General features: G+C 39.1%; 1 protein-coding gene and 1 pseudogene across 2 annotated transcripts in view; both read right to left on the bottom strand.

The window, feature by feature from the left end:
* Positions 1 to 5,674: 5,674 nt before the first annotated feature.
* LOC101716659 (ubiquitin-conjugating enzyme E2 N pseudogene) lies at positions 5,675 to 7,061 on the bottom strand (annotated as a pseudogene).
* A 137-nt stretch (positions 7,062 to 7,198) lies between these two features.
* LOC110345671 (endogenous retrovirus group K member 10 Gag polyprotein-like) overlaps positions 7,199 to 27,481 on the bottom strand; it is a 38,146-nt gene continuing 17,863 nt past the window's right edge. The window contains exons 2-3 of one of the 2 annotated variants that reach the window (XR_015453491.1): positions 19,568 to 19,674; positions 7,199 to 8,394 (exon numbers count right to left, since the gene is read on the bottom strand). Coding sequence is in view for 1 of the 2 variants with exons in the window: in XM_087217362.1 (XP_087073488.1) it covers positions 17,595 to 19,508 (1,914 nt within the window). In the remaining variant the exon portion in view is untranslated. Of the gene's footprint in view, positions 8,395 to 12,722; positions 19,675 to 27,481 lie in introns of those variants that run through there. The other variant, XM_087217362.1, reaches the window with a different exon arrangement.

Below are 27,481 nucleotides of genomic sequence, written 5' to 3'. Positions count from 1 at the left end.
AAACAAACTATAGTTCTGGCTGGCTGGCAATAACTTAACTATTCTGAGAAGTCATTGGGAACCAAAAAGTATGTCTCACTAAACCCGAAATAAAGGTGCTCCAACAAACCTACCCTTAATCTCTCCCCCAGTGTCTCTGCCACTCCAATGTAACTCAACAGACACAAAGGGAGATGTAAAATAGGTCTAACTTAAAACATTAGTGCTACATTAGATTTACCTGTATTACAAAAGCAATCATGTGAAAAAATTGCCAAACTTTTCCCAAGCAGGTGCCAATGGGGTTTCCTGAGATGTAATGGTAGATATGCTTCAACTCAGAAAAATATGATTGCAAGGATAGTATGCAGTTTTCTCTTTTTATCAAATGTGTGAAAAATTTGTAGGAAACTCTCCATTTTAAAAATTGTAAGATTCAATATATAAATGGGAAAGTATATGCATGCTTTGTTAGGATTGCCATAACAAAACACCACAAACTGAGTGGCTTACACAACAGATACTAATTTTTTCACATCCTCTGGAGATCAGAAGACGAAGATCAAGGTGGCAGCTGGATGGATGTCTTCCTGGCTTCTCTCCTTGGCTTTCAGATCGGCCTTCTCCCTGTGTCTTCCTGTTATGGTTTGTGTTTAGATGTCCCACCCCAAAGTCTCATGCAGATGAGGTGAGACTCTTTTTCAGAGGTAGCTGAATCTGGAATGAATGATGCTGGGTTTAAGGGCATGTGATTATTAAACCACTACACGTGAGTGTAGTTTGGCACCACCCTAACCCTGAATCCTGGTAGCCTGAATAAGATAAAAGAGGCAGAAAGATGTTGTTAAACTCTCTTGTTAAGTAACATTGCTGCCTCATGAGCACCATGTTGTTTCTCCTCTGTGATGTTTGTTTGCCATCCCTGTTTTGGAGCCAGCTGAATATGGACTGAAACCTCTATGAACTGTAAGCCAAATAATCCCCTTCCCTTTTAACTTTGTGTTTTGGGTATTTTCAGCAATGAGAGAAAAGTAACTACACACCTCCTAGGGCCTTTCCCCATGAGCAAGCATCTCTCTTTTCTCTTCTTCTTCTAGGAGCTCACCAGTACTAGTGGATTAGGGCCTCACCTGTATGATCTCATGTAACCTTAATCACCTCTCTAAAAGCCCCATCTCCAAGCACAGTCATAGTGAAGATTAGGGCTTGAATATATGAATCTGGGGAGGAGGCGGAGTCTGCTCAGAGCAGTGCCAAAGACATACACAGATCAAGATATAGAGCATCACTATCTCCACAGCACATGGTTTGTATGCACACACCCCATGAGTCCTCTGATCTCGTCTTTCCTCACACTAAGTGGAACTGCTTGCCTGATTTTTGTAATAGTGGTTTTCTGTAATCTGACCACCAATGTAAGCAACTTTACACCATACAGGTTGATCTACTTTTGAAATTTGTGTAATGAAGGTGGGCTTCTAAAATGTTACTTGAAGTCTCCCTTTTTCTGCACAGTTTCTTTCTGAGAGTCATTGTAATGTATTTAGTTTGCTCATGCTGTTCAAGGACGAAATGTTGAATATCTAGATATGAGGGCCATGAAATCCCCTTCACAATTAATTAGTTCTACCATTGTAGGGTGAAACAGAACACACATATATAAATAAGTGGATGTGGTTATTACGATAAATCTTTATTTACAAAAACAGGTGCCAAGGGTATAAGCTGTAGTTTCTTGGCCTCTGGTATATAACATCTTTCATGCATGATACTAGTTATTTATAGTTTCTTCCTATTTCCCTCCATAGTTTTTAAAAATATTAATAGTATTTCAAAATAAAATTAACTTTTGAATGGGTCAATTTCTGGACATAGTTGCCTTTTTGATTAGTAGTATTTTCTTTCAGAAGATTCAAGACATTTCATTATCTCCTGACTTCTATTACTGCTGCTAAGAAGTTAGTGACAAATTTGTTGCTCTTTGAAGGATATAACTCATTTTTTGACTATGTTTAAGAAATTCTACTTGTCTTTGACGTTCTGTACTTTTACTGGAATATCTTTAGATTTTGGAATTAAAAATATATTTCAAAATATATTCATTGCGATTCTAGAATGTCTTTCACTATTTCTGAAAATTTCTCTGCTATCGTCTTCACAATTAACTCTGCTGTTTTCTCTCCCTTCCTTCAGAATTCCAATTATGTATATATTTTTCTGGTTTTTTCTTACTTATCTCTTAACTTCCCTATCATGCTTCCTTCTTTTTGCTTTTCTGCTCTGCTTTCTATACAATTCCCTCTGACTTATTTTCCAGTTCATTTGTTCGCTCTTCACTATGTCTTATTTGCTTTTAAGTCCATCTATTAGGTTATTCTATTTCAAACATGATAATCCAATACTCATTTCCCATATCTCTCCTTGGTACCTTTATTAGTATGCTAAATTTATAGTTTCTTTTCTTGGTAAATACTTCAAATAAGCCTTTTTTTTCTTTGTACATAGCATAACCTATTTTACAGTCCAAGTTTTATAAACAGTTGATAATTCTAATATAAAAAACATTGAAATCCCGGCACTTGGAAGGCTGAGGCAGGGGTATCATTGTAAGTTCAAGGACAGCCTGGGCTACATAGTGAATTCAAGGCCAGTCTGAACTACATAGCAAGACACTATCTCAAAAAAATTTGATAGGGCCAAGGATTTAGCTCAGCAGCACCGCACCAGCCTTGCAAGTGCAAGGTCCCAAGCTTGATCCCTGGTACCAAAAAAACCAAATTGATAGATCTATTAGTGCATTTGTTTTTCTTTTTGATGGTTCTTGTTCAAGGTTTCCTTTTCCCTATGTGTTTAATTATATTGTCTTTGAAAAATTTCATGAGTGTTCTTTGAGTTTCAGGAGAAAGCATTTATATGTAGGATTCCTATGAGAACTATCTATTTGTTTTCAAACACTTTACATTTATGCAATAAAGGGCTTGTGGCTGTTTTTTGTGTTTTGTTTTTGTTTTTGCTTTGGCTACTCAGGTGATAGGATTTTGGCTTCAAATCTCCAGGATGGCCAACTTTCATATACAATGTCTTGGGGGCAGTTTCTTCTCCTAACAGCTTACTTATAATGAAAATGACTTCATTCAAAATTGGGGTTTGAGGACAGAAGCTGCTTTGTTTTTCACCTTCCTGCAAGAGGATGACACTGGGTCTCCACCCACCTGGCAAAGGCTGTCTCTTCAGCTTCGTGACCAGGGCACTAGGCCTCCTTCCCACAGCTATGACTTACTTCAGTGAAAAGCTCAGACAAACACTCCCAGAGCAAAAAGGCCTCTGCTCTCCCTTGGTTCTCCACTGCCTTCTTTCCCTGACTTATCCTGACAGTTCCCTTCTATACATCTTCACATCTTCAATGCTCATAAAATGAAAAATTTTAATCTAAAATTCTATTACTGAGGTGTTCTGAAGTGGGAGAATTCATTCAAATAATCGAGACTAGAAAGGAAAGTTTGAAAAACCTTATGGGAGACTTTGGGTTTATTTATTTATTTATTTATTTATTGCCATTTCCTGTGTATTTTGGAGTTTTACTGGAAATGATCCTTGAATTTTCCTCTTTGTGCTGAATTACTAATCTATCATGAATTGAGACTGCAAATGTTTAAATTGAAAACATAATTCTTAGATTTGGCTCTACTTTAAAAATTCATTACCAGAAACTGAAACACCAGTGATTTTCATTGTCCCTGGTGCTGTTCTGGTCTGCTGGGTAGTAGTGGTAGCAGTGAGTGCTGCTCAAGGTGCCCAGAGCTTGGATTGCTGAGCTTCTACCCTCATCTGTCTTCATTATATAATTCTGCCTCCCAGCTCTGCCAAACACAAGTTTAGGTGAAAAGCAGCCTTCTCCTCTGTCACCTGTCAAAGCCATATGCTGTTGTTTGGTTCCAAGCCCAGAGAGGGAAGCAGGCCCTGTCCTGCTCTTTGAAACTCTCAGAGCACTTTGGATTTGGCACCAAGACAAGGGAACCAGAAAACTCATGTTTTTACCAGCCACTAAGTATAAATGCAATAACATTTTGTACTGTACAAACTACAAGCAGTGATCAAAACATAGTGAGAGTTTAATATTTTTTACATTACAGTAAAAGATACATTGCCATTAACTGGTCCCTCAAAATACTCCTCCTTGTTTTGAACATTCTTATCTATCAGTCATACCACTTTCTGAAGCTGTTTTGGAAGACTTATTTGTGAGCATCTGTATGAGGCCTGATCAAAAGTACAGTGAATCCTGAAGCCAAATGCTGTCCAATGGAAAGGCAGGCTAATAAAAACATTATGGTGTGTCCTCATCCACTTTATTCATCTGACCTGGCACCATGCTATTTCCAGCTCTCTCCCAAAGTCAAAATGTTCTGAATCCATTCAAGATATCAAACTAGCCACTAAAGCAGAATTTTTTTTTTTTTTTTTTTTTTAGTATGAGGGATCGAACGCGGGCGCTTGTGCTTGCGCAGCAGGCGGCGAAACCACTGAGCTTAATCCCTGGCCCCACCACAGCAGAATTAGATGCTCACAAAAGAGGACTTCCAGAGCTGCTTCAGAAAATGGCAAGGGGGCTGAGATTCCCGAGTTCGATCCCCGGTACAAAAAAAAAAAAATGGCAAGAATAATAGGATAAATGTGCTCAAAGCATGGGGGTGGTATTTTGAGGGAAATTAATGGCAATGTGTCTTTTACTGTAATGATTTTGTGTGTGTGTGTTGAAAATGTAATTTTAATAGATAATTCTTCATCTTACATGGGAGCACAATAAAATACACCACGTTCTGAAGAAACTCCAGAAGTTATGAGAATGAGAGTGAAGAAAATCCAGATGGGCTATAATATCTATTACTTTAAACTGCAAGAATCAATGATTCCAACCCAAAGGTTAACATTTACATATTTATGACTGGCTACATAAGACTTAAAAATAACAAAAATTGGGAATTAGATGTGGAGAGAGGTGAGAAAGAACAGTTTTGTGAGGGAAGAAACTCTTCTCTATGAAAAATTTACTAAAACTGAATTAAAAGCTCCCATAGTATACTAGAAAGGATGGATGTAAGACTCATTAACTCAAAGTCTGATGCTCTTGAAGGAAGAAATCTTTCTGATGACATGTAATGCAAGCTGCTTGAGATTACCTCTTAGTTCTGTAAGGAAAACTTGACAAATATCTCTACAAACCCCAAATGATTATCAGACTGATATTTCCTAAGCACACACCAATGGTAATACATGAAGTTTTTGGACAAAAACCAAGAAAGGTCATAACCCAAAATTGAGGCAAGAAGAAAAAAAAAACTAGCACAAAATATGTGAAAGTCCTAGATGTCAGTAACAACTGCTTTCTTTGCTGCAACTCTCCTGTACAGTGATTTTCAAACATTGTGGCAAGACACCTACGATCACCTAACCAGAAAACACAAAGTATTTATTTCAAATTTCTAGGGGATTAAGAAAAAGTCAGATACTGATGCTTTATGCATACTCAGGGCCTGTTTATAAATACACCATTCAGTAATATCTTAACACAAATTTGCATCCGTGAAAAGAAATTGGCAAATCCATCTCTTGCCATTCTATTTGTCAGATGGTGAAGACCAAAACAGAATGTTCCATCATTTTTAATTTTTAAATACAATTGTCCATTGGGAAAATGAAATAAACACAGTAAAATAAACTATACAAAGGCAAAGTAGAATAACAAAAAATATTTTACTAAAACATAAGATTTACAGAAGTTTCCAGACAAGCCATACAAAATGGTCACAAGCTTTTTTTGAAGGGGGGAATCTACACTTAACAGCAAAGTCACAATGTTATTAGTGAGGCCTGCGATGTTTGTTAATGTTCCCATTTTGGTTCAAACAATCAGCTTGTCCATCTATATCATCTAAATAAAATTAGACTTGGCTAAAGAGCATATTCTAGAGAATTGGTTAGCTGCTTTTTAACCAATGCAATTAGATCACCATAAAAGGGGAGAAAAGGAGTCCATAAAATTTTGAAACTGCTTTTCCCCTCAAAAAATAAAATAAAAAATACCCATACCTCTGCAGCTAACCCTGACAACTACCTTCATTCGCAGTGCTTTATACTTAAACCATGAGGGGGAAAATGAATAGAAGCAGAGGGCCACTGCTTTTAAACGTTTCACGACAATCTCGATACTTTTAGCCTCTGCTCATGTTTTACAACAGTGAATCAGGACAAGACATAGATTTTCTAATGTGCATTTAATCACCAAAGGACTGGAAATGTCTCAACTTTTATTCTGTAATGTTTCTAAGACCGTGTCCATTAAATGCAAACAAAAAATGAAGACGTCTTGGCAGAACAGGAGAAGTGACACAAACTTGATTATTCATGGCATACAGCCTAGTCCATGCTCTAGCTGTTTCTATGGCTTGGGCTTCCTTGGTTTTCCACTGCTCCGCTACATCGTTTGCTAATGGGTCGTCTGGATTAGGAGCACTTAACAAAGCCTGGATGGAGAGCAGAACTGTGCGGATCTGCAGTGCTGGGGACCACTTATCTTTCAAAATATCTAAACATATTCTTCCCAACTTGTCTACATTAGGGTGATAAATTTTGGTCATGAAATGTACTCTAGGTGCTGCCACTGGGTATTCTTCTGGAAGAAATAGTTCAAGCTTAAAAGTCCCTCCCTCAAAGGGGGAATCCTCGGGGCCAACAATGATCACATGAAAATAACGGGCGTTGCTCTCATCTGATTCCGCTTTAATGCCAGGAACTGGTTCTGCCAGCAAACGCTGAGTTTCCTTGATGATCCTGCGAGGCGGCCCTGCCACCTTATCAGATGCAGTCTTCAGCCTCTGGCCGGCCGAGTCTCCGGCTCCACTCGCCTCATGCAGGAGTGGAAGTTCCCGGCTCCACTTCCAGGGGACGTCTCCGTGCCCCCCACTGCCATCTCCAAGGCCCCTCGGGAAATGTAGTCCCTGCTCCGGTGCGGGTGAGCTTCCCTCCGACCTGGCCCTCCCCCTTGCTCCCCACTGTAATGATTTTTTTAAAAAATTAAGCATTACCTGTATTTGTTGATCATACCTCACGTGATGGTTCATTTTAGGGACCCACTGCACTACCTGAGAATGCCCATGTGCTGGCAGTAGGACTCTGGTGTCTCTTTTACAGTTTTCTGATCAAGCAACTGTGACACTCTCTCACAGGACAGCAGCCACAGCCAGTGCCACCAGCCAGTGTTGCATCTGTCTCAATTACTGCAGCAGACTCTCTGGACTCAACAGAGGAGACACTACTTTAGGCTGTCCTGCTGCAGCCCAAGACACTCTTACAATCAGGTCTCTCTGCACAAGTATGGCCAAACTTCCAGTTCTAAAAAGTTTTGGAAACTTCAGGAATATAAGGGTAGCCTAATAAAGAAAAAACTAAAAATGGTACTGTTCTCAACTTCAGGTTCGTTCTCATGGATTCTTACATTTGCCTTCTCCACGTCTGTGAGTGAGTGGTCAGTTTACCTCACTGTCCATATATAAACCCCAATAGCTTTTCACATTTCTCAGAGTCTCTGCCTCCTTCTTGGTTCTTGGGTCTATTCTGGGATCTCTGCCCCTGAACAGAGGCTTCCACACTAACAGGATTTCCTATACATCCTAGGGGCATAATTTAATCAGACAATGTTGGCCAAACATTGTAGGTTCTGGATTACTTCTAATAACACTGGCAACACATTCCAGATTCAGTGCCATGTCCCTGAAATCAAGGGAGAACCTGAATAAACCCTCCTTCATTTCTTTTTGTTATTTGCTTTAGTCCCCAATTTTATAGGCCCCACAGCTGAGCAACACACTCCCATTAGATTTGGTATGGTTAACACCTGTGTCATATGGGTCAGTAACAGTTGCTTGATTTGCTTCTCAGGCACTTGAAGATAGATCAAATCAGCTGAAACCACCAACCTTCGCTCTGACCTCCACAAGTATCTAACGTTAGAGAACCAAATGCTCATCCTCTGAGTGTGCATCCTAGGAAGAGCCCAGGGAAGTCTGATTACATATGTACATTTCACTTTTCCTTATCTCCTATCACCTTTCCCATGCCACTCAACTTGGTTCCATAAATACCCCTAAATTTTATGCTCAGAGAGGAAACTTAAGACCTACTCTCCCATCTCCTCAGGCTTGGCTGCCTCTTGAATGAGCTTTTTTTTTTTTTATCGTGTCCTTGATTTTCATACTGCACAGCAGACCTGGCTTGGTAACAGATTTATATCAGTGCACGTTTCATAGTGTGTCAAACAGTGGGAGCTGAAGATTTTCCTTCGCATGTCCTTTCTGCAGCTTTTAGGTCATTCTTGGGTCTCCCATAAGAAACTCCTTGAACCAAAGTACACCTCAACTGTCAAAGAAAAGAAAAGCAGGACAGTAGTTACAGTAGGAGAAGCCAATTTTAACCAGTGACTATAGCAACAGGGTAAGAGACCTTGGTATATAACTAGGCTCAATTCTGAATACAGTATGACAAAGTGGGGACTTATCATCAAAAAGCAAGTAAAGGGTACTGAATGAAATGGAGATAGATTCTTGCTAAGCTGATTTGAAAGATTCTTGATAAAGGCAGACTAAAGTGATCAGATACCAAGGGAGAAGGTTCTGGTTAACTGGACTTTTCAAGATTCTTGCTAAAATTGGACTCTTAAGGGTAAGGGCCAAGGTTTGAAAATGGCTCAGATGGGCATATTTCTTTATTTTATTTTATTTATTTATTTATTTATTTATTTTACTCTAATCCTATGGACTGTGTGTTTGGAATTTGGTCAGGGAAGTAGTCATTGTAACCACAAAAATGAGAAATAAATTGCTTTGCAAATCTATATTTGGAAATGAAATAGTTCTCTAATGAAGTTGCTTTAAAATTATGGATTACAATACAGCAGAATTCTTGAAGTCAACATGATGAGAAATCACAGACATTTTAAACAAACTAAACTAAAAATAAGAATTATTATAAACTTCTGTGTAATACCAGAAAGCTGTGTATGAGGCAGGTGTGTGTTTGCCCATCCAGTCACAGTGTGAAGTGTAATCACACTGCACCCTCCCCAGAAGGTTCTGCTTTAGTGAAGCAGCTGTGCAACCCAGAGCAGCAATCTTTTTTATTATTATTATTCTGGGCAATCCAGCCAAAGCCACTGCTTCTCCAACAACTTCATCTCTGCAGTCTTTTTAATATTTCATTTGCATAATTGAAAGTATGATCCAAATGATTTTCCTGAAAGAATGGAACTCCCCAAAGAGTATTAGTCTCCATTTCTAGAGAAAAGAGCATTGTTTCCTGCTTTTAATAAATAGCTTTTTCTCCCGTCAGCTTTCTACCTATCAAGATTTGCAAAAATGTCTTATTCAAATTTCAATTAAGGGATCTTAAATACTCTAATTAACTCTATTTTTCACACATCCATTTAAGGCCTTTTATCTGGATCCTCAATAACATAAACTAGTAGGTGCATACCCCATTTACATTTATTTCCCACTAAGATGGTACTTAAATGCGGCTTATTAAAGCTAAAACATGGTGGGTGGGATCTAGACTTAAAACACAGGCCAGCCAGACTGAGTAGTTAATGAAATGAAGGGATGATCCAGGTCAGCTGAGGAGCTGCCAGGCCAAAGTCCATCCCTACTACACAGGTCTGTCCATGTCCAAGCAGCTTTTGGTGCCATCCAGTGGTTACTGTCAGTTCCACTTGAGATATCACTGCAAGGTTGGGGATTAGAGCTGGGTTGGGTTCTGAAGACCTCCAGGCCAGCTGGTACCTGCTTCATAGGCCATTTCCATGCTAGGTGGAACAATAGAAACTGGAGTTGTGAAGACTCAGGCTCTACCTGCTGGCTTCCAAGCTAGACTCCCTCATCTGATAGTACATTTCTCTTCTACTCCTTTACCACCTCCCCTACCAACACTACTGTGTTGGAAATAGTAGCCAGGTGGATAAAGTTCATTTCATTCTATTTGAATTTTTAGTAATAGTGGAATTGAACAGTTATAGGAGAGGGGAATATATTTTTTCCCTTTACCTTCTTAGGCTTTCCTCTGGGTGGGTCCACTATAAATTATACTAACAAGAGATAGATTACCAAGAGAAAAGCATGTAGGTTTATCGGATATAAGTTTTATGTGACACAGGAACCTTCAAAAGAAAATGAAGACCTGAGAAAACAGTAAACCTGAGTATTTTTGGAGTGGGTTCCATGAAGAGTAGAAAGTCAGAGAAAAACACATGAGGGCAGAGGGTGTGAGCTCAGAGTGGTGAAGCAGGTGTAAGAGGAGTTAGCAAGCCCCTTCCACTCAGATCCTGTGTGCACCCCATCTCTGGAGATAAGAGTTGTCCTTTTCTCTAGGTGAAGGCAAGACTCACTTGAGGGTCTGATCACCTTCTTCAGGAGATAATGGAAGGTTAGTGGGGCTTCTCTACATCTGCCAAACATGCCAAGTGCCGCAGCATCGGGTCAAATGTTCCCAATCCTGTCCTAGTTCTTGTCATAGTACATGTGATCAAATATTTTAAAATATGGGCTCAAAACCACTGTAAGGTGAGGAGGAAGAGAGTGTTGGAGTGAGGGATGAGACTTGTTTGGAAAAGTGCATCAACCTAAGAATACCAGTGACTCACAGGTCAGAGAAGGGTGGTTTGCTGTAGGCAAAGGAGTAAATAAGGCTAGAAATAGCAAGATGAAACCATAGATGGAAAGTCACAGAATGTTTTGCCTGCAGCCAGCCTTATTTCCAGTGCAGATGAGCTCAGGGTGAGGGTGAAAAATTTCAGGGGCTTGGGAGAAGTTTGATTAACACTGGTTCCAACTTATTACTTATTAGGCGAGTGTTTCACCTGATTGTTCATGAGGTCAGGGATAGGAATTTGGTGGTTCTCTGTCTGGAGAATCAGACATGAATAAGGGGGAAACCCATGAGGCTTAGTCCTGTGAAAAGATGCTCCTTTTTGTTAAAAAGTCATAAACTCAAAGGGTGAGGGGGGTTTTCACTGCACTGTGCTCCAAGAGAACAACACTCAGGTACAATTCAGCAGCAGCCATCTCAAATGATAACTCCTGAGCAGAGGAGGATGTAAGTCCCCTGTGGAAATTCAGAAAGTGATGGTAGTATAAAAATGGGGCCAAGTGGAGGCCTCACATCCCAGGTGACACGTGGTCTAGAGTGCTGCTCTTGTCTTCTGACAAGTAGCTTTGCTTCTATCATTCTTTATCATCAGGAAATTTTCACAGGAAAAATAAACACTCTTCAGTGTATACCTTTCTGACTGTGCTATCAAAAGGGAATTCCATGGGCTAGCAATGGCAACATGATGAAGCTGTTAGTAGTGTTAACCTGCTGTGGTTTCAAGTGATTTTGTAGGGGCTCAGAAAATGATACCTCAAGGTGAAGTCTTTAGGAGCAACCCATGATGCAAAGTCTCACTGTGACCTTCTCCTGCCAGAAAAATCAGAATTCCTTTTCTTCAAGCCAGGTCATAGAAACAAGCACCCTTCCTCTGCAAAGCCAGCCATAAAGCCTAAAAAATATTACTCCAACCTTCTCCCTGACTCTGTGCAAACAGCTGGCCAGAGAGGAATTCTCTGACCTAACTTGTATGATTACAGGTCATAGACCCTCATTCCAGGAGTCCTGCTGTGTTCCTGGGAGGAAGAAATGCAATGGAGAGGGCCTGAGGAAAATCCAGACAGCCACGTGGGGATTTTTCCACTCTTCCTGTCAACATCAGCTCCATGTTGTTTGTCCACTTATATTTCTACACAGCTGTCCATGCTTCACTGAACCTAAATGTCAGCTTTCTATTACTGTGACAACACACCAGAGAAAATGAACTTTTAAAGAGCAAAGGTTTATTTTGGTTGTATCAGAGGTTTCAGTTTATGATCATTTGGCCTAATACCTCTGGGATTGTGGTGGAAGTATGTTGTGGAGAAGGCCTATTCCCATTATACCCAGCAGAAAAAGAGACAAGAAGGGGCCAAATCCCAGCATCACCTTAAAGAGCATTCCACCAGGGACCTAAGTTTATCCATGAAGTCCCACCTCCTAAAGATTTCACCATTTCTACTAAGCCTTCAACATACAGGCCTTTGGGGAATACTCAAGATCCAGACTACAGCACCAAGAATAAAAATGGATAGCTCACCCTGGGTCTCTGGGCTATTATTCTGAAAGCTCCTGTGTCATGTCAAACCATGATCAAATACATTTATCATGAATTTCTCTTGTTAACTTGCCCTTTGTTATAGGACGCCAGCTAGAACTCTTTATGATGGTCAGGAAAAGAGCATCCCATTCTCCTTTCTCTCCCCTACAGTCCCAAGCAAGAAAAATTTGTTAACTTGGGAGGCTGAGGCAAAGGAGGATTGCTGTGAGTCTGAGGCCAGTCTCAGCTACATAGTGAGATCAAGGCCAGCCTCCACTACATACTGAGACCTTGTTTTAAAAAAAATTAGAAACAGGTGAACTTTGAGGAAGATGGTTGAGCAGTAAGCAGCAAGTAATCAGCCTCTCCAAGATTCAGAATCTATACACTGATAATAACTTGAGAAAGAAAAGGAGGGAGATAGGTCCTTCAGACACAAGAAGGAAGATCTGAAGAGAAAATTGGAGCCCACAGAGAAAGTGAAGAGACAGACCACAATGCAGAAAAAGGAGGGGGCAATGTGTACTTTTTCCCTGGTTTCTGGCTTGTGGCATGAGAGAGAAGAATTGAATCTACAAAGATGCAATGAGGGTGAGTGGTTCCAGAGGCCTCCAGGGAAAAACACAACAGTGGAATGGATGACGGGGCCCACCGTCACTAGTCGAACAGTACCTGAGAGGAGGGGTGAGGATGAAAGAAAAAACACACTTCAAAAGAAAAAAGACAGAGTCGTCCGGGCTCCTAAGACCGAACTACGAGTTTATTTTTCTCTTCCCTTTTATACAACCCATGAGTTTGTTACAGGTGAATTTGGTTGTTACAGCTGAGTTTGGTTGTTACATCATGACCCTTATCCAGGGACACCTGCTTCCCTGCTTTCCAGTCCCTTGGCAATTCCCCACCCTCATGGGCCTTCCCATTTCTCAGGGCTACAGAACATTCATCACATTCCAGGGCAATCTCTGAAGGTAAACATCCAATTTAGGTAAGGACACGGTTCCTCATAACATAGTCTCCATAAAATGGAGGGTAAGATTCAAAATGGAGTCTCCTTAGCTACCACTGCTCCCCACATCTCCCCCTGTTTTATATATTATGATCAAGGTCCCTTGATCATGCAGATAGACTGTGCCTGTCTTAGGCGAGGAATATAAAGAAATCCCTTACCCGTCGAGTCAAGAGCATCATTGTACTCTTGCTTTGTCTTAGGTTGGTGATTTCCTGTACTCCTCTTACCCATCATTGACTACCAGCCTCTGCAGGGGATTACACCATGGGTTTAGGCGGTGTAGCATATAATTGTAAATCAGGAATACTTCCAGCCATCCTTATAAACATCTGTAATAGCGCCAGAAGGATCATGTATCTAAGAAGCAACCTTCCTCCATTAATTACTATGGAAATGAGTTACCGTGTAAATGCAGATTCCAAATCTAAGAACACATTTACAAAACCATTATCTGATTTTCTATTCGGGTGACAATTGCTCATTTAACAATTAAAGCAAATTATATCATAATAATCATTGCCTTTCTGATGACTAATATTTTCTACAAACAATACACAAAATGTATAACCATGCAGTGATATTTCTTTTGGAATGACAAGATTTTTCAGACCAGTCCAAAACGTAAATATAGAATCCAATAACATTATATCTCACAGGGGCATCCGCCACATATCTCTTCCATAGAATAGTCTTATTGGAGCATTAAAAGTCTGAGGCACTACACCAGTGGTTTTCACACCCACAGGTAGATGTAGATGGACTCCAGCGATCCCACCTTTACATTGATCTACCTGCCTTCCTGCTAGGGTGCGAGCACTTAGTCCTACACAGTCAGTTCTGATGACTTTGGAAAAACATATGGGGATTCCGGTCTCTAATTCTGTATAGTTAATGATCAGACCTTGTTCTTATCATGTGCCACCGGCTCATCCAACAGCCTGGTATTGTTCACCTATATCATTACTTCTCCATTTTTTCAGCTCGTTGGATGTACAACAGGTGGATCAGGTACATAAGTCCAATAAACTTTCCCATTAAGCATCATCATTAGATTTATCAGCAGGACAGTTGTCAGGATCATCCTGAGGGGCAGGAGAATTTCCTGCAAAACGGACCAATCTTTCAGGCACCACCTGGCACCTTCAGCGTCCTGTGGAAAAACACAAACATGCCCTCGCTCCCATATTAGTACAGGATCAGGACCATTCCATTGGCCCGTGAGGGGGTCTTTCCATTTTACTTGTGCATAGGATGTTTTTGTACTTGGATGCCATAATCGATCAGCAGGTGTTAATTTCTGTGCATCCAAGGTGAGAAAATTTAAAATGAAAAGAGCATGGTTTAGAAGATTCTGAGGAGACAAGGGGTATAACTCCCCCTTTTTTATTTTTTGAAGCTGATGTTTAAGGGTATTATGAGCTCATTCAACAATCCCCTATCCCTGGGGATTATAGGGTATACCAGTTTTATGTGAAATTTGTAGATGCATGCAGAATTGAGAAAATTGTTTACTGGTATATCCAGAACCATTATCCGTTTTAATAATTTGAGGTAAACCAATCATGGAAAAACAACATAAACAGTGGGAGACAACATGTTTTGTAGCCTCACATTGAAGAGCAGTAGCCATGATGAAGCCTGAAAAAGTATCTATACTGACGTGAACATATTTCTGTTTTCCAAACTCAGAAATATGAGTGACATCCATCTGTCATAATTGATTAGGTTTAAGACCTCGGGGGTTAATTCCATAATGGGGGGATGGTAGAAAGGAGTGGACAATGAGTAGACTGTTTGACAATTTGTCTAGCAGCCTCACGCGTAAGGCCAAATTGATAGCTCAGGCTACAACTATTTTGATGATGAATAGCATGGTGTTGTTGTGCCAATTGTAGTTGTGTAAGGGCGACAATTTTGGTGGCCTGGTCCACAAGACAATTTCCCACTGGTATGGCACCAGGGAGATTAGAATGAGCATGCACATGACCGATATAACATGGTTCTGTGGGAGAACGTAAAAATTGTTGAATCTGTGCAAAAAGAGATTGGATAGGAGTGGCGGCAGAGGCAATAAAGACACCGTTTCCAACAAGGAAATGGCCCTTGCAATATATTGGTTATCTGTATATAGATTAAAAGATTCATTATGAAAAAGATCAAAAACTATAACAACAGCTTGAAGTTCTATCACTTGTGCAGAAGAGGGAGTGAAGGAAAGAGTATGAACATCATCTCCCACAACATACACGGCACGTCCGTTGGATGAGCCATCAGTAAAAATAGACTTAGCTTGAGGGATGGGAGATTGACAAATAATTTTTGGGAAAACAAACGGATGAACATTAACAAATTGAAGTAATTTATCTGGAGGGAGATGATTACTAATAGAGCCTTTAAAGTGGGCAAAAGCGAGGCCCCAAGAGTCAACATTATAAAAAAGCCAGTTAATTTGTTGTTGTGTAAAAGGGACCCGTATTAAAGAAGGCTCAATGCCAAAATACTTGTGTGATTCTTCACATATGAGCTGTACAAGTTGGGCTACGGATTCATAATAAGGAAATAAAACCTTAGCAGGAGAAACAGGCAAATGCAACCAAAGCAGTGGGCCATTCTGCCAAAGAACAGCAGTAGGCATATGCTGTGTGGCTAAAACATAAGCCGCCCAAGGGCGGCTATAATCAAAATAATGGACGGTCCGCTCCTGAATAGCTAACTCGTCTTTATGAAGTGCTTTTCTGGCTTGTTTAGAAAGTTGTCGAGGGGAAGAAGGGTCAGGATCCCCTTTCAAAATATCAAAAAGGGGTTTTAAATCCGCCGGGAACAATTTTAAATACGGGCGCAGCCAATTTATATCTCCCAATAATTTTTGATAATCGTTCAAAGTGCGTAAGGCATCCTTTCTTAATTGAAACTTTTGAGGATAAATGACTTTAGAGTACAGAACATGACCAAGATAGGAAAAGGAGGCTGAGTTTGGATTTTTTCAGGGGCCACAACTAATCCATTTTTTACTAATGCCTGGCATAAATCAGCAAACACACGTAATAAAAGGGGTTCATTGTTAGAAGCCAGAAGAATATCATCCATATAATGGACTAAATATAATGATGGGTAATTTGTCCTGACTACCTGAATTACTCGAGCTATAAACTTTTGACACAAGGTAGGGCTATTGGCCATACCTTGTGGCAAGACCTTCCATTGAAAATGTTGAACCGGTCTTTTAAAATTAACAGAGAGTACACTGAAGGCAAAACGTCTGCAATCTTGTGGGTCAAGAAGAATTGTATAAAAACAATCCTTTAAATCCACAATTATTTTGAAAGTTTGTGCTGGAATAGCTGACGGTATCAGAAGTCCGGGCTGTAGGGCCCCCATAATTTCCATGGTTTTATTAACTGCCCTTAAATCCTGTAAAAGTTGCCATTTTCCTGATTTTTTCCTAACTACAAAGATAGGAGAATTCCATGGGGAATTAGAAGATTCAATATGTCCCACGCAGAGCTGTTCCTGCACTAACTGTTCTGCAGCGAGAATTTTTTCTTGGGTTAAAGGCCATTGATCCACCCACACAGGGTCATTAGTTTTCCATGTAATGGGATCTGCGTGGGGCACAGGAAGGTCATTAGCCCCCATCAAAAATACTCTATTCCTGTTCTATCTAATTTTTGTTTAGTTTGCAAAGGAGAAAAGGGACCCTGATCATGCACTCCGAGTCCTTGATAAGGAAGCAGGCCTTGATCAAACAATTGTTGCATGACTTGCGGGTTAGATGAATGTAAATAAACTCCCATATCTTTCGTTACATCCCTTCCCCACAAATTAATAGGCAATCCAGGGACAATGAATGGACGGAAATGTCCCTGATGGCCTTCATGATCCTGCAACTGTAAAAAATCACTGCTCTGTTCGGTACTTTTACTTTGCCCAATCCCTTGTGTGTCATAGTAACCTGTTTGGGCCATTTTGCGGGCCATTGTTTAGCAGTTAATACTGAAACATCAGCACCAGTATCAAGGAGACCCGAAAAGAGTTTCCCATTAATTTTTAAATGAAGCTCAGGTCGATGTGCCCCTATTGACTGTACCCAGTAGGCGTCTGAAGAACTGAATCCCTTTTTGCTTCTATAAGCGTTTTTAACTTTTCCTTCCTTTTTTACTAAAGGTATCAAAAGAAGCCGAGCTATATGCTGTCCGGCAGGTATAGTAGATATAGTTGTCGGGGAATGAACCATAATTTTAATTTCCTCTTTATAATCCTGATCTATAACTCCAGGGGCAACAAAAATTCCCTTAAGGGTCGTACTACTGCTGCCCAGGAGTAACCCTAGGGTGCCTTCAGGTAGGGGCCCATAGACTCCCGTAGGGAGGGCCTGGACCGCCATTTCAGGAGTTAGTACTGTGAAGGCAGTGGAACTGAGGTCCAGTCCTGCGCTGCCTGAGGTGGCTCTAAAGAGATCTTGAATGGATTGCTTTGTTGAGGAATGAAGGGTTGGAGTGCCCCATAACATTGTTTCGGGGCCTGGGGCCAGCCCCTCCTGGAGTTTCCCTTCTCCAGTGTATTGCCCAAATAATCCCTTTTTGATTGACATTCCTTTGCCCAATGATTCCCTCTTTTACATTTTGGGCATAAACCTGGCTCCCTTGGGGAGTGCGAAACAGTTTTTATTGGGAACCTTTTCTCTGGGCATTGTTTAATTCTATGCCCAACTCTTCCACACCCATAACAGCTTCCTGGGGGTCCAGCAACTCGCATCTGGGGCCCTCTACATATTCGTTGAAAAAGAACCTCTTTTACAGTTTTTCCTTGTAAAGTCGCAGCCATGGCCAGCCCTTGAGTATAGGCGGGTCCAATGTCTGCGCATAACCTTATATAATCACCTAAGTCCCCTTTTTTTCTGAAAGGGCGAATAGCAGCTTGACAGGGAGAGTTAGCATTCTCATAGGCAAGCTGTTTAACCAAAAGTAATCCAGCATCAGAATCTCCTAGCAAACGTGAAGCAGTCTGTAAAAGACGGGCAACAAATTCTTGAAAAGGTTTGTCGGGACCTTGCCTGATCTTAGAGAGGTCCTCAGAAGCTTGTCCCATCATGGGCAGCTTTTTCCAGGCTCGTTTCACCACTGTATTAATTTGGGCATATGCACCCCCAGGAAACAACAATTGATTTGCTATATCCGCATACTGTCCTTCCCCTGCTAACATAACATAAGTAATGTTGTTACTGGTGACGCGGTTAAGTTCAGCCATTTTTTGGCATTGTTCCGTGAACTCTGTTTTCCATAATAAGTAATGTCTGCCAGAGAGGCAGGCTTTAGCTATTTGTTTCCAATCCCCAGGAGGAAGGGCATCCGAGCTTAAAGACTCAAGCATGGCTTGGGTAAAGGGGGCCATAGGGCCGTACTGAGCACAAGCAGCCTTTAACTCCTTAAGTTGTTTAAAAGGAAGAGGCCTATGAACGCGGACCATCTGCCCTTGTTGGTCTGGTTCCTCAAAAACAGGACAGACCATTTGAAACCCAGCCAGGTCCTCCCCTCTCTCGGCGGCCGCCTGTAAAGTAGCCTGTAAAGCCAAGAGAGGGTGAGGAGCTGGGGATAAGAGGTGTGGGACAGGAGGGGAATCTAGCTGACGATCAGGGTGGGCAACCTCAGGGAAAGGGTCAAGCCCTGTCAGGACACTGGGCTGAAGTGACTGTTTTTTCAGCAGTTCTTGTTCCTTTTGTTTCCATTTCCAATTAAACCATAACATATCTAAAGGACTTAAGGGATGAGTATTTTCAGATTTATCTTTTTCAGCTTTTATTTTCATTTTTTCAGTAAGAACTATTAGAGAGAAGGGAGGCCATTCCTCATAGTTATGCCTAGTTGCCTTCTCCTCTAGATCTGTGACACCAGAGGGGTCGAGGGGTTCATCTAAACCTGCTACAAGAGGGGGGGCTGAAAAAGGGCACTCAGTTTCTTCATCTATATTTGGAATGTCCTTTGGACTAGAGGCAACCATGTCTGTTTCCGAATTACCCATTAAAGTTCCTTGACAAGGATCTAGACTTTCTTTGATAAGACCCCAAAGGCTAAACACATCAATAGGGATTTTGGGAGGCCCTTCTTGATCATAATAATCTTGTAATTGTTTTCCAACTTTTAGCCAAGGTTCCAAATCAATTGATCCCTCCTCGGGAAACCATGGGCAGACTCTCTCCACAAATTCTAAAAAATGACATAACTGCTGTTGCCCTACCTTAGCTCCACGGGACCGAAGCATCCTTTCTAATATCTGAGCAAACAGCATCCGACTACCAGTAGTCCCCATATCTTATAGCATCCGACTACTAGTAGTCCCCATATCTTATATCGCCGCCCCCTACTTACTTGTCTGAGCTCACAATCCAGCGGCGTCCTTCACCTTGTCCTCCGTGCTCAGGTCCCTGTTTGGGCACCACTCGTAACGGGGCCCGCCATCACTAGTCGAACAGTACCTGAGAGGAGGGGTGAGGATGAAAGAAAAAGCACACCTCAAAAGAAAAAAGACAGAGTCGTCCGGGCTCCTAAGACCGAACTACGAGTTTATTTTTCTCTTCCCTTTTATACAACCCGTGAGTTTGTTACAGGTGAATTTGGTTGCTACAGCTGTGTTTGGTTGTTACATCATGACCCTTATCCAGGGACACCTGCTTCCCTGCTTTCCAGTCCCTTGGCAATTCCCCACCCTCATGGGCCTTCCCGTTTCTCAGGGCTACAGAACGTTCATCACATTCCAGGGCAATCTCTGAAGGTAAACATTCAATTTAGGTAAGGACACGGTTCCTCATAACATAGTCTCCATAAAATGGAGGGTAAGATTCAAAATGGAGTCTCCTTAGCTACCACTGCTCCCCACAAATGGAGCAGTGGATTCTGTGTTACAACAGCTAGTGAGTGACTCCAGTCCAAGTGATGCTGTGTCCCCTGCAAAGGGTACTTGGTCAGATACCATTTTAGGGAGGGGCCAACTGAACCTAGGACTCAGAGCAGCTGTGGGTCAGCTTCATCTCAGGGCTTCCAATGTTGGAATTCCACAGTGACTAAGTGAGGGATAACTCTGGGAAACATCTAGGGTCAGAAAGCTATAGTCAGGCCAGAAAAAGACACCCAGAGTGTTGTAGGCTAAATGACTCAGGCCTCAACCCCACAACCAGAGGCCAGGATGAGCCTGAACTTCTGTGCATTTGAAAGTACCAGAATGGGTAACCTGCCCTAATCCTACCGAAGGCTTGCTGGGATTATCCCACATATATCTGGGCTCTGACTTCTTTCTTTGTCTAAATGCAAGAGCAGAGTCAGGTCCCAGATTGGACAATACCACAAAACTGTAGACCCTAGGCTTGAAATTGCAGAAAATTTTCTTTTTCCTTTGATTTTTTTTTTCTGGTGTGTGTGTGTGGGGGTGGGTGGGTGTGTGGGTGTGTGGGTGTGTTTTATTGTTTGGTTTGGGGGTGTACATGTGTGTAAACACTGTTTTTAGTATATTCTTTTGTTTTGCTTCTGGTTTTTTTCTTTCATTTGTTCCCTCTTTCACCAGTTCCCTGAAGCTTGAGTAATATTCTTTTATACTTTAGCCTTGATTCTACTCTTTTTCTCTTCCTTAAGCTCTCTATTTTTCCTCTTATTCCTTTTAAATTATTGTCCCTTAGGGTAAAATCACTCTACTAAATCAACATTTACTATATATAATTTTCTGATTTGTCTTAGATCTTGTTATTATAAATCTTGTTCTATGGTTAAATTTGACAAAGTAATAGTTATCACACAAGAAAATGAAAAAATGGAAACAAAGTTTTTGCAAATAGGGAGGGATGGAGGGGTTAGGGGGAGAGCAGGGGAATGGGGATAAAATAAGAGCCAAGAGAGATTATGTAAAGGTGCAAATTTCCAATGATGAATGTCATTATATTGTATACCTAAAATGTACCAATAAAATTAATTAAAAAATAATTATCACAGTTTTTCATTTCCTAGTCTGTGCTTGATGCTATTACTACTGATTGTACTTCTTTAACCAATGTGATATAGTTGTTGTGATCAACTGATCTTCCTTGTATGCTAATAACTAGATTGCTTGGGTGTCATGAAAACAATACCATAGTCCAGTACCAAATAAGCAGCAACACTTCATCCCTAATAAACTGAAGAGGTGGGATCTTGGGACAGACTCAAAAGTCAAAAACAACTATCCCTAGAAGACATTTTTGAAAAGTAGTAATTTCCTAAAGAGATCTCCATACCTGTAATAAAGCTACCCACCATAAAAAAATTTATAAACATTAATGTAGAAAATAAATAAACAAATTTGAAAAAATAGAAAATGAGAAAACACAAAAGCAAGATGCAACCAATAATCCTCAATTCACCTAAAGCAAATAAAAGGATCATTAGGAGAAGAAATCAAAACCAGCAAATTTATTGAAATGGTGATAGTAGAAGCAACAGAACAGATCAATAAGTCCCTTGACAAAAACAAAACAGAATTAATTAAAGAGATGACAACTATAATGAAGAAAATGATTAGTGAATGTTAAGTAGATACAGATAAACAAATAGGGGCACTTAAGAAAAATATGAAAACAACAAATGCCCAACATAGAAAAGAACTGGATTTAGTAAAACAGACTCACTCAAATAGACATCTATGAGATTAAAAATTCTACTGAAAGTATATGCAGCAGTCAACCAATGTGAAGATGGAATATCAGATCTAGAAGACAGGGTTGTGGTTGGTGATCAACAAATGAAAGATCTCTTAAAAATGACAGAAGATCATGAAAAATCAATCCAACAGCTGATAGACAACATAAACAAAACTAATATAAAATTAATTGATAGCAAAAAGGGCACATAGTACTTGTTCCCAGAAGTAACAGCAGAAAATTTTCCAAGCATGGTAAAAGATCTTGAGATACAGATAAGTGAAGAATATAGAACTCCAAATAGTAATGATCAGGAAAAAAAAAACAACACCAAAGTGTATAATAGTCAGGATTCAATAGAAATTCCACACAGAAATTTAACACAGGAACAGAATATTAAATGCTGTTAGAGAAAAGAAAAAAAATAACCTGGAAAGAAAATCCATCAGAATCACAGCAGACTTCTCAATATAAACTCTTGTCAAGGAGAGCTTGTAGTGAAGTATTTTAAGCCTTAAAAGAAACCCACTGTCATCCTGGATTGATGTACCCTGCAAAATTGTCTTTCAAAATTGATGCAAAGATAAGACACTTCCATGATGAAAAACATCTGAAGAAATTCCTGACCACCAAACAAGAACTCCAAAAAGTTCTAATGGATATTCTAGAAAAAGACAGATAATTCCAAACATCCCAATAGAACAAATCCACCAGGCAAGGAAAGCAATTAAACAGAAGGGAATGAAAGAGAAAAAACAGCAGGAAAATTATATTGCAAGGATGAGTCAATACATATGAGTTATAACCATCAATGTGAATGCTCCCAATTCACCAATCAAAAGAAACAGATTGGCAGAATGGATCAATAAACAAGGTCCAACAATATGCTGCATACACATTTAACTCAAAAAGAAACTCTTAGACCGAAAGTCAGAGGATGGAAAACAGTACTCCGAGCAACAGGAACCTGGAAAAAAGCAGGGGTAGCTATTCTATTTGCAGACAAAGTGAATTTCAAGCCAAGACTGATCAGAAGAGACAAAGATCAGTGCATCTTTGTTAAGGGTACAATCTAAGAGGAAGAGATAAAAAACATAAATATATATCCTCCAAATACTGGCACACCCAACTATATAAAACAAACACTAATGAGTATGAAAAATCAGATAAGCACAATACAATTGTAATACAGGACCTTATTACCCCACAGTCACAAATAGATCAACTAGACAAAAAAAATCAGACTACTTACTAGCTCATGGAACATGCTTATGTAAATGCAAAGGAATTAAAATTAAACATGTATATTATCAGAACATAGTGCAATGAAATTAGAAATCAATGGCAAAGGAAACCACAAAAATTGCATATACACATGGAAATTAAATAACACCTTCTTGAACAACCAATGGGTCACAGATGACATTAAAGAAGAAATTAGACAGTTCTACAATTAAAAGCTAATGCCTATGTGACATACTGGAAGTTATAGGATACAATGAAAGCAGTCCTATGAGAGAGATTTTTAACAGTGATTTCCCATATCAGAAAAACAGAGTGAGGCAGGAGGATTGCCACAAATTCAAGGTCAGCCTGGAGTACATAGTGAGTTCAAGGTCAGCCTGAATTACATAGCAAGATCTTGTCTTAAAAAAAGAAAACAGAAAAACAGAGTGAGCTCAAATAAATAATCTAATGTTGAACATCAAGTTTCTATAAAAAGAAAACCAAGCTAAAACCAAAGCATATACAAGGGAGGCAATTATAAAAATCAAAGCAGAAATTAATGCAATTGAGACTAAGAAAACAACATAAGGATCAATGAACTGAAGAGTTAGTTCTTTGAAAGATTAAATAAAATTGACAAACCCTTAGCCAACCTTATAAAAAAAGGAAAGAAAAGAGAAAATTTTAATCAGTTAGGAAATAAAAGGGAAAAATCACAATGGATCCTGCAGAAATTCAGAAGATCATTAATACATACTTTAAGAACCTTTACTCTAATAAGATGGAAAACTCAGAAGAAATGGACAGATTCCTTGATACATATCAATTACCAAAGCTGATTCAAGAAGATATATAAATTCCAAATAACCAAATATCAGTCAACAAAATTGAAGAAGCAATAAAAATAACTACCAAAAAAGAAAAGCACAGGTCCTGATAGTTTATTGCTGAATTGTATAAGAACTTTAAAGAAGATCGAAGCCATCACTCCTCAAAATCTTTAATGAAATTGAAAGGGAAGCGATACTCCCAAACTCATTCCTGGAAGCAAGCATTACCCTGATACAAAAACCAGAGAAGGATCCAACCAAATGAGAGCTACAGGCTAATCTCCTTAATGAATGTAGATGCAAAAATCCTCAATAAGATACTGAAAAACAGAATGTAGCAAATCATCAAGAAGATTACATACCATGACCAAGTAGAATTTATCCCAGAGATGCAGAAATGGTTCAACATACACAAATCAATAGATATAATACATCACATTAACAGAACCAAGGACAAAAACCACATGATCACCTCAATGGACACAGAAAAAGCATTCAACAAAGTCCAATACCCATTCATGATAAAATATCTTACAAAAAATTGGAATAGAAGGGCTTTATCTCAATCTGATAAAAGCCGTCTATCTCAAACCAACAGCTAATATTACATTAAATGGTCAAAAACTGAAAGCTTTTACTTTCAAAGACTCCAAAACACCAAAAAGGCTCCTAGAATTAATAACCAAATGCAGCAGCATAGTAGGATACAAAGTCAACACTTAAAAGTTCATAGCATTCCTGTACACAAATAACAGTCTTGCTGAGTGAGAAATTAGGGAAATAACATTCACAATAGTATCAAGAAAAATGAAATACTTAGGAATCAATCTAACAAAGGAAGTGAAATACTCCTACAATAAAAATGACAGTACTCTGAAAAATGAGATTGAAGGCAATATAAGAAAACAGAAACATTTCTTTTATTTTAGATAGAATCAAATTTCTATACTTCCCAAACTGTTATAGGATTTAATGTAATCCTAATGAAAATATCAATAGCATACCTCATAGAAATAGAGAAAACAATCCTAAAATTCATGTGGAAACAGAAGAAACCAAGAATAGCAAAAGCAAATCTGGACAACAAGGACAAGGAAGGGAGAATCACAGTTCCCTACTTGAAGTTATACTACAAAGCAACTGGGATGAAAAGAGCATAGCTGGCCGAAAAAAAAAAAAAAAAAAAAAAAAAAAAAAAAAAGACTTAAAGATCCATTGTGTAGAATAGAAGATGTAGAAACAACTCCAGGGATGCTCAGCTACCTTATCTTAGACAAAGGCCCCAAACACCTTCACTGGATGAAAGACAGCTTCTTTCATAAATGATTCTGGGGAAACTGGCTTTCCTAGATCCATATCTCTCACCATGCACTAAACTAAAATTGACAAGGATCAAATATCAAAATATAACAGAAACATTTAATCTGTTGCAAGATAGAATAAGGTTCTAGAAGACACCAGTGTAGGCAAAGATTATGAACAAAGCCCTAATTGCACAAGAAATATTATAAAGAATCAACAACTGGGGTTGCATGAAATTAAACACTTTTGCATGGCTAAAGAAACCACAGAGTGAAAAGATAACCCACAAAATAGGAGAAAGTTTTACCAACTACTCCTTAGAAAAAGGACTAACATCTAGAATATATTAAAAAATTTAAAAAATCAGACCCCCCAAATTTAAAGATCCAATCCAAAAATGGGCATCTGAAATAAATATAGATCTCTCAGAAAAAAAAAATACAAAATTAAATATGAAAATATGCTCAACAACACTGGTCATTGGAGAACTGCAAATTAAAACACCACTGAGATTCCATGTCATTCCAGAAAGAATGGCTACCATCAAGAAAACAACCAATAACAAATGTTGATGAGGAGATGGGGAAAAAGGAACCTTTCTCCTTTGCTGGTAAGTAGGTAAACTGGCACAACTGCTGTGGAAATCAGCATGAAGATTCCTCAAAAACCTAAAACTAGAGGTTCCATTTGACCAAGTTGTTCCCTTTCTAAATATCTTCCTGAAAGAGTTAAAAGCATCATACCACAGTGATATGTACACACCCATGTTTGTAGCAGCATATTTTATAATAATTAAATCTTGAAAATAACCAAGATGCTCATCAAAAGATGAATGGATAAAGAAAATGGGATATATATATATACACATATGTGTATATATATACATATGTGTGTATATATATATATATGTGTGTATATATATATATATATAAAACAATGGAGTACTACTTTGCCATAAAGAAAGATAAACTTGAGTCATTTGTAGGAAAATGGATATACCTCAAGATCATAATCTTAAGTGAAATAAATCAGGCATACATTGTTTCAATATCACATTGATTCTCTTGTGTGAGAAACCCAAAGGGTAAATAAAAAGCATAATGGAGGATAGATATTGGAAAGTAGGAAGAACATGTTCTAATGAGAAGAGGAACAAGAGACAGAGAAAAGGAAGGAAGGAAAAGAGGAAGAAAGAGAATGGAAGAAAAAAATGCAAACAAAGTTGTAAATGGGGAGGGGAAGAGGGTTGAAGGGAGGAGAGGGGAATGGGGAGAAAAGAACTAAGATATATTATGTACAGGTACAAATTTCTCTATATGAATGTGATCAATATGTATGACAATTATGTAGTAATAACAAATAAAATTTTAAAAAGGAGAGAGAATTTTGTCTAAGCTACTATATGAGATGACTGATTTACTCATTACGACATTTGAAGATTATTTTACAAATTTCCTGCTTTCCTTCATTAGAGAGGCAGTAAAATATTCCTCTGAAACATATTCTGAGGAATTTGGTGAATTGCTTAAGAGAAATGTGAATCTTAGGGTAAAGAAGATGAGAGAAGCAATGGCTAAGAAATTGGTTAGTTTTTAAAATGGAGAACTACATCATTCATAAGTATTTCTTTTGATTGCTGTCAGAATCTGTGGAAAATCTATTTTGAGAGTAAATTTTTGGCCATTTACATTAATTTGCCACCTGAGTTACTACCAAGCTATGAACTCAATTTGTCAAGTCTTAAGACAGCCTGTGCCTCTAGGATTGCAAGAATACCAATCTTCAGGTTGTCTTTTTTCATTTTTTTCCCTACCTTTTCTCTTTCTTAGGTTGATATAGGAGCAAAACTCTTGGAATTTATTTTTTTTAATGCCATGAAGTATAAATGTGCATGTTTATTAATGAGATTTTAACTAATGAAAGGGATAGGTTAGTAAAATCCAGGAGGATAATTTAGAGAGGGCATGCCTGCTTATGAGATAGCCTGTGGCTTAGGCAAATTCAATGAGCAAATTAATGGAAAAAAATGTGATGTGCTTACATTAAAATGAGAATTAAATCCTGAATTAGTGGATGTAATCTAAGGTGATAGGGAGAGATTTTTCTCTGTCTTTGAAATATTTTGTATATAGGCAGAAGCACAGGAAACCTCAAGTCAAGAAATCTGTTCTGATATAAACATTCTCAGTTTTGTGACTCTGTAGCAAGGGAGACTGCTGCACAAGGCTAAACTCACATTTCTTGGGGAAAAGGGTATGTGG

The sequence above is a fragment of the Heterocephalus glaber genome, unplaced genomic scaffold (assembly GCF_053883595.1).
Source record: "Heterocephalus glaber isolate CG9 unplaced genomic scaffold, H.glaber_assembly_v1.0 deba00001461, whole genome shotgun sequence".
NCBI classification, from domain to species: Eukaryota; Metazoa; Chordata; class Mammalia; order Rodentia; family Bathyergidae; genus Heterocephalus; species Heterocephalus glaber.
This window is presented reverse-complemented; position numbering and strand designations above follow the sequence as displayed.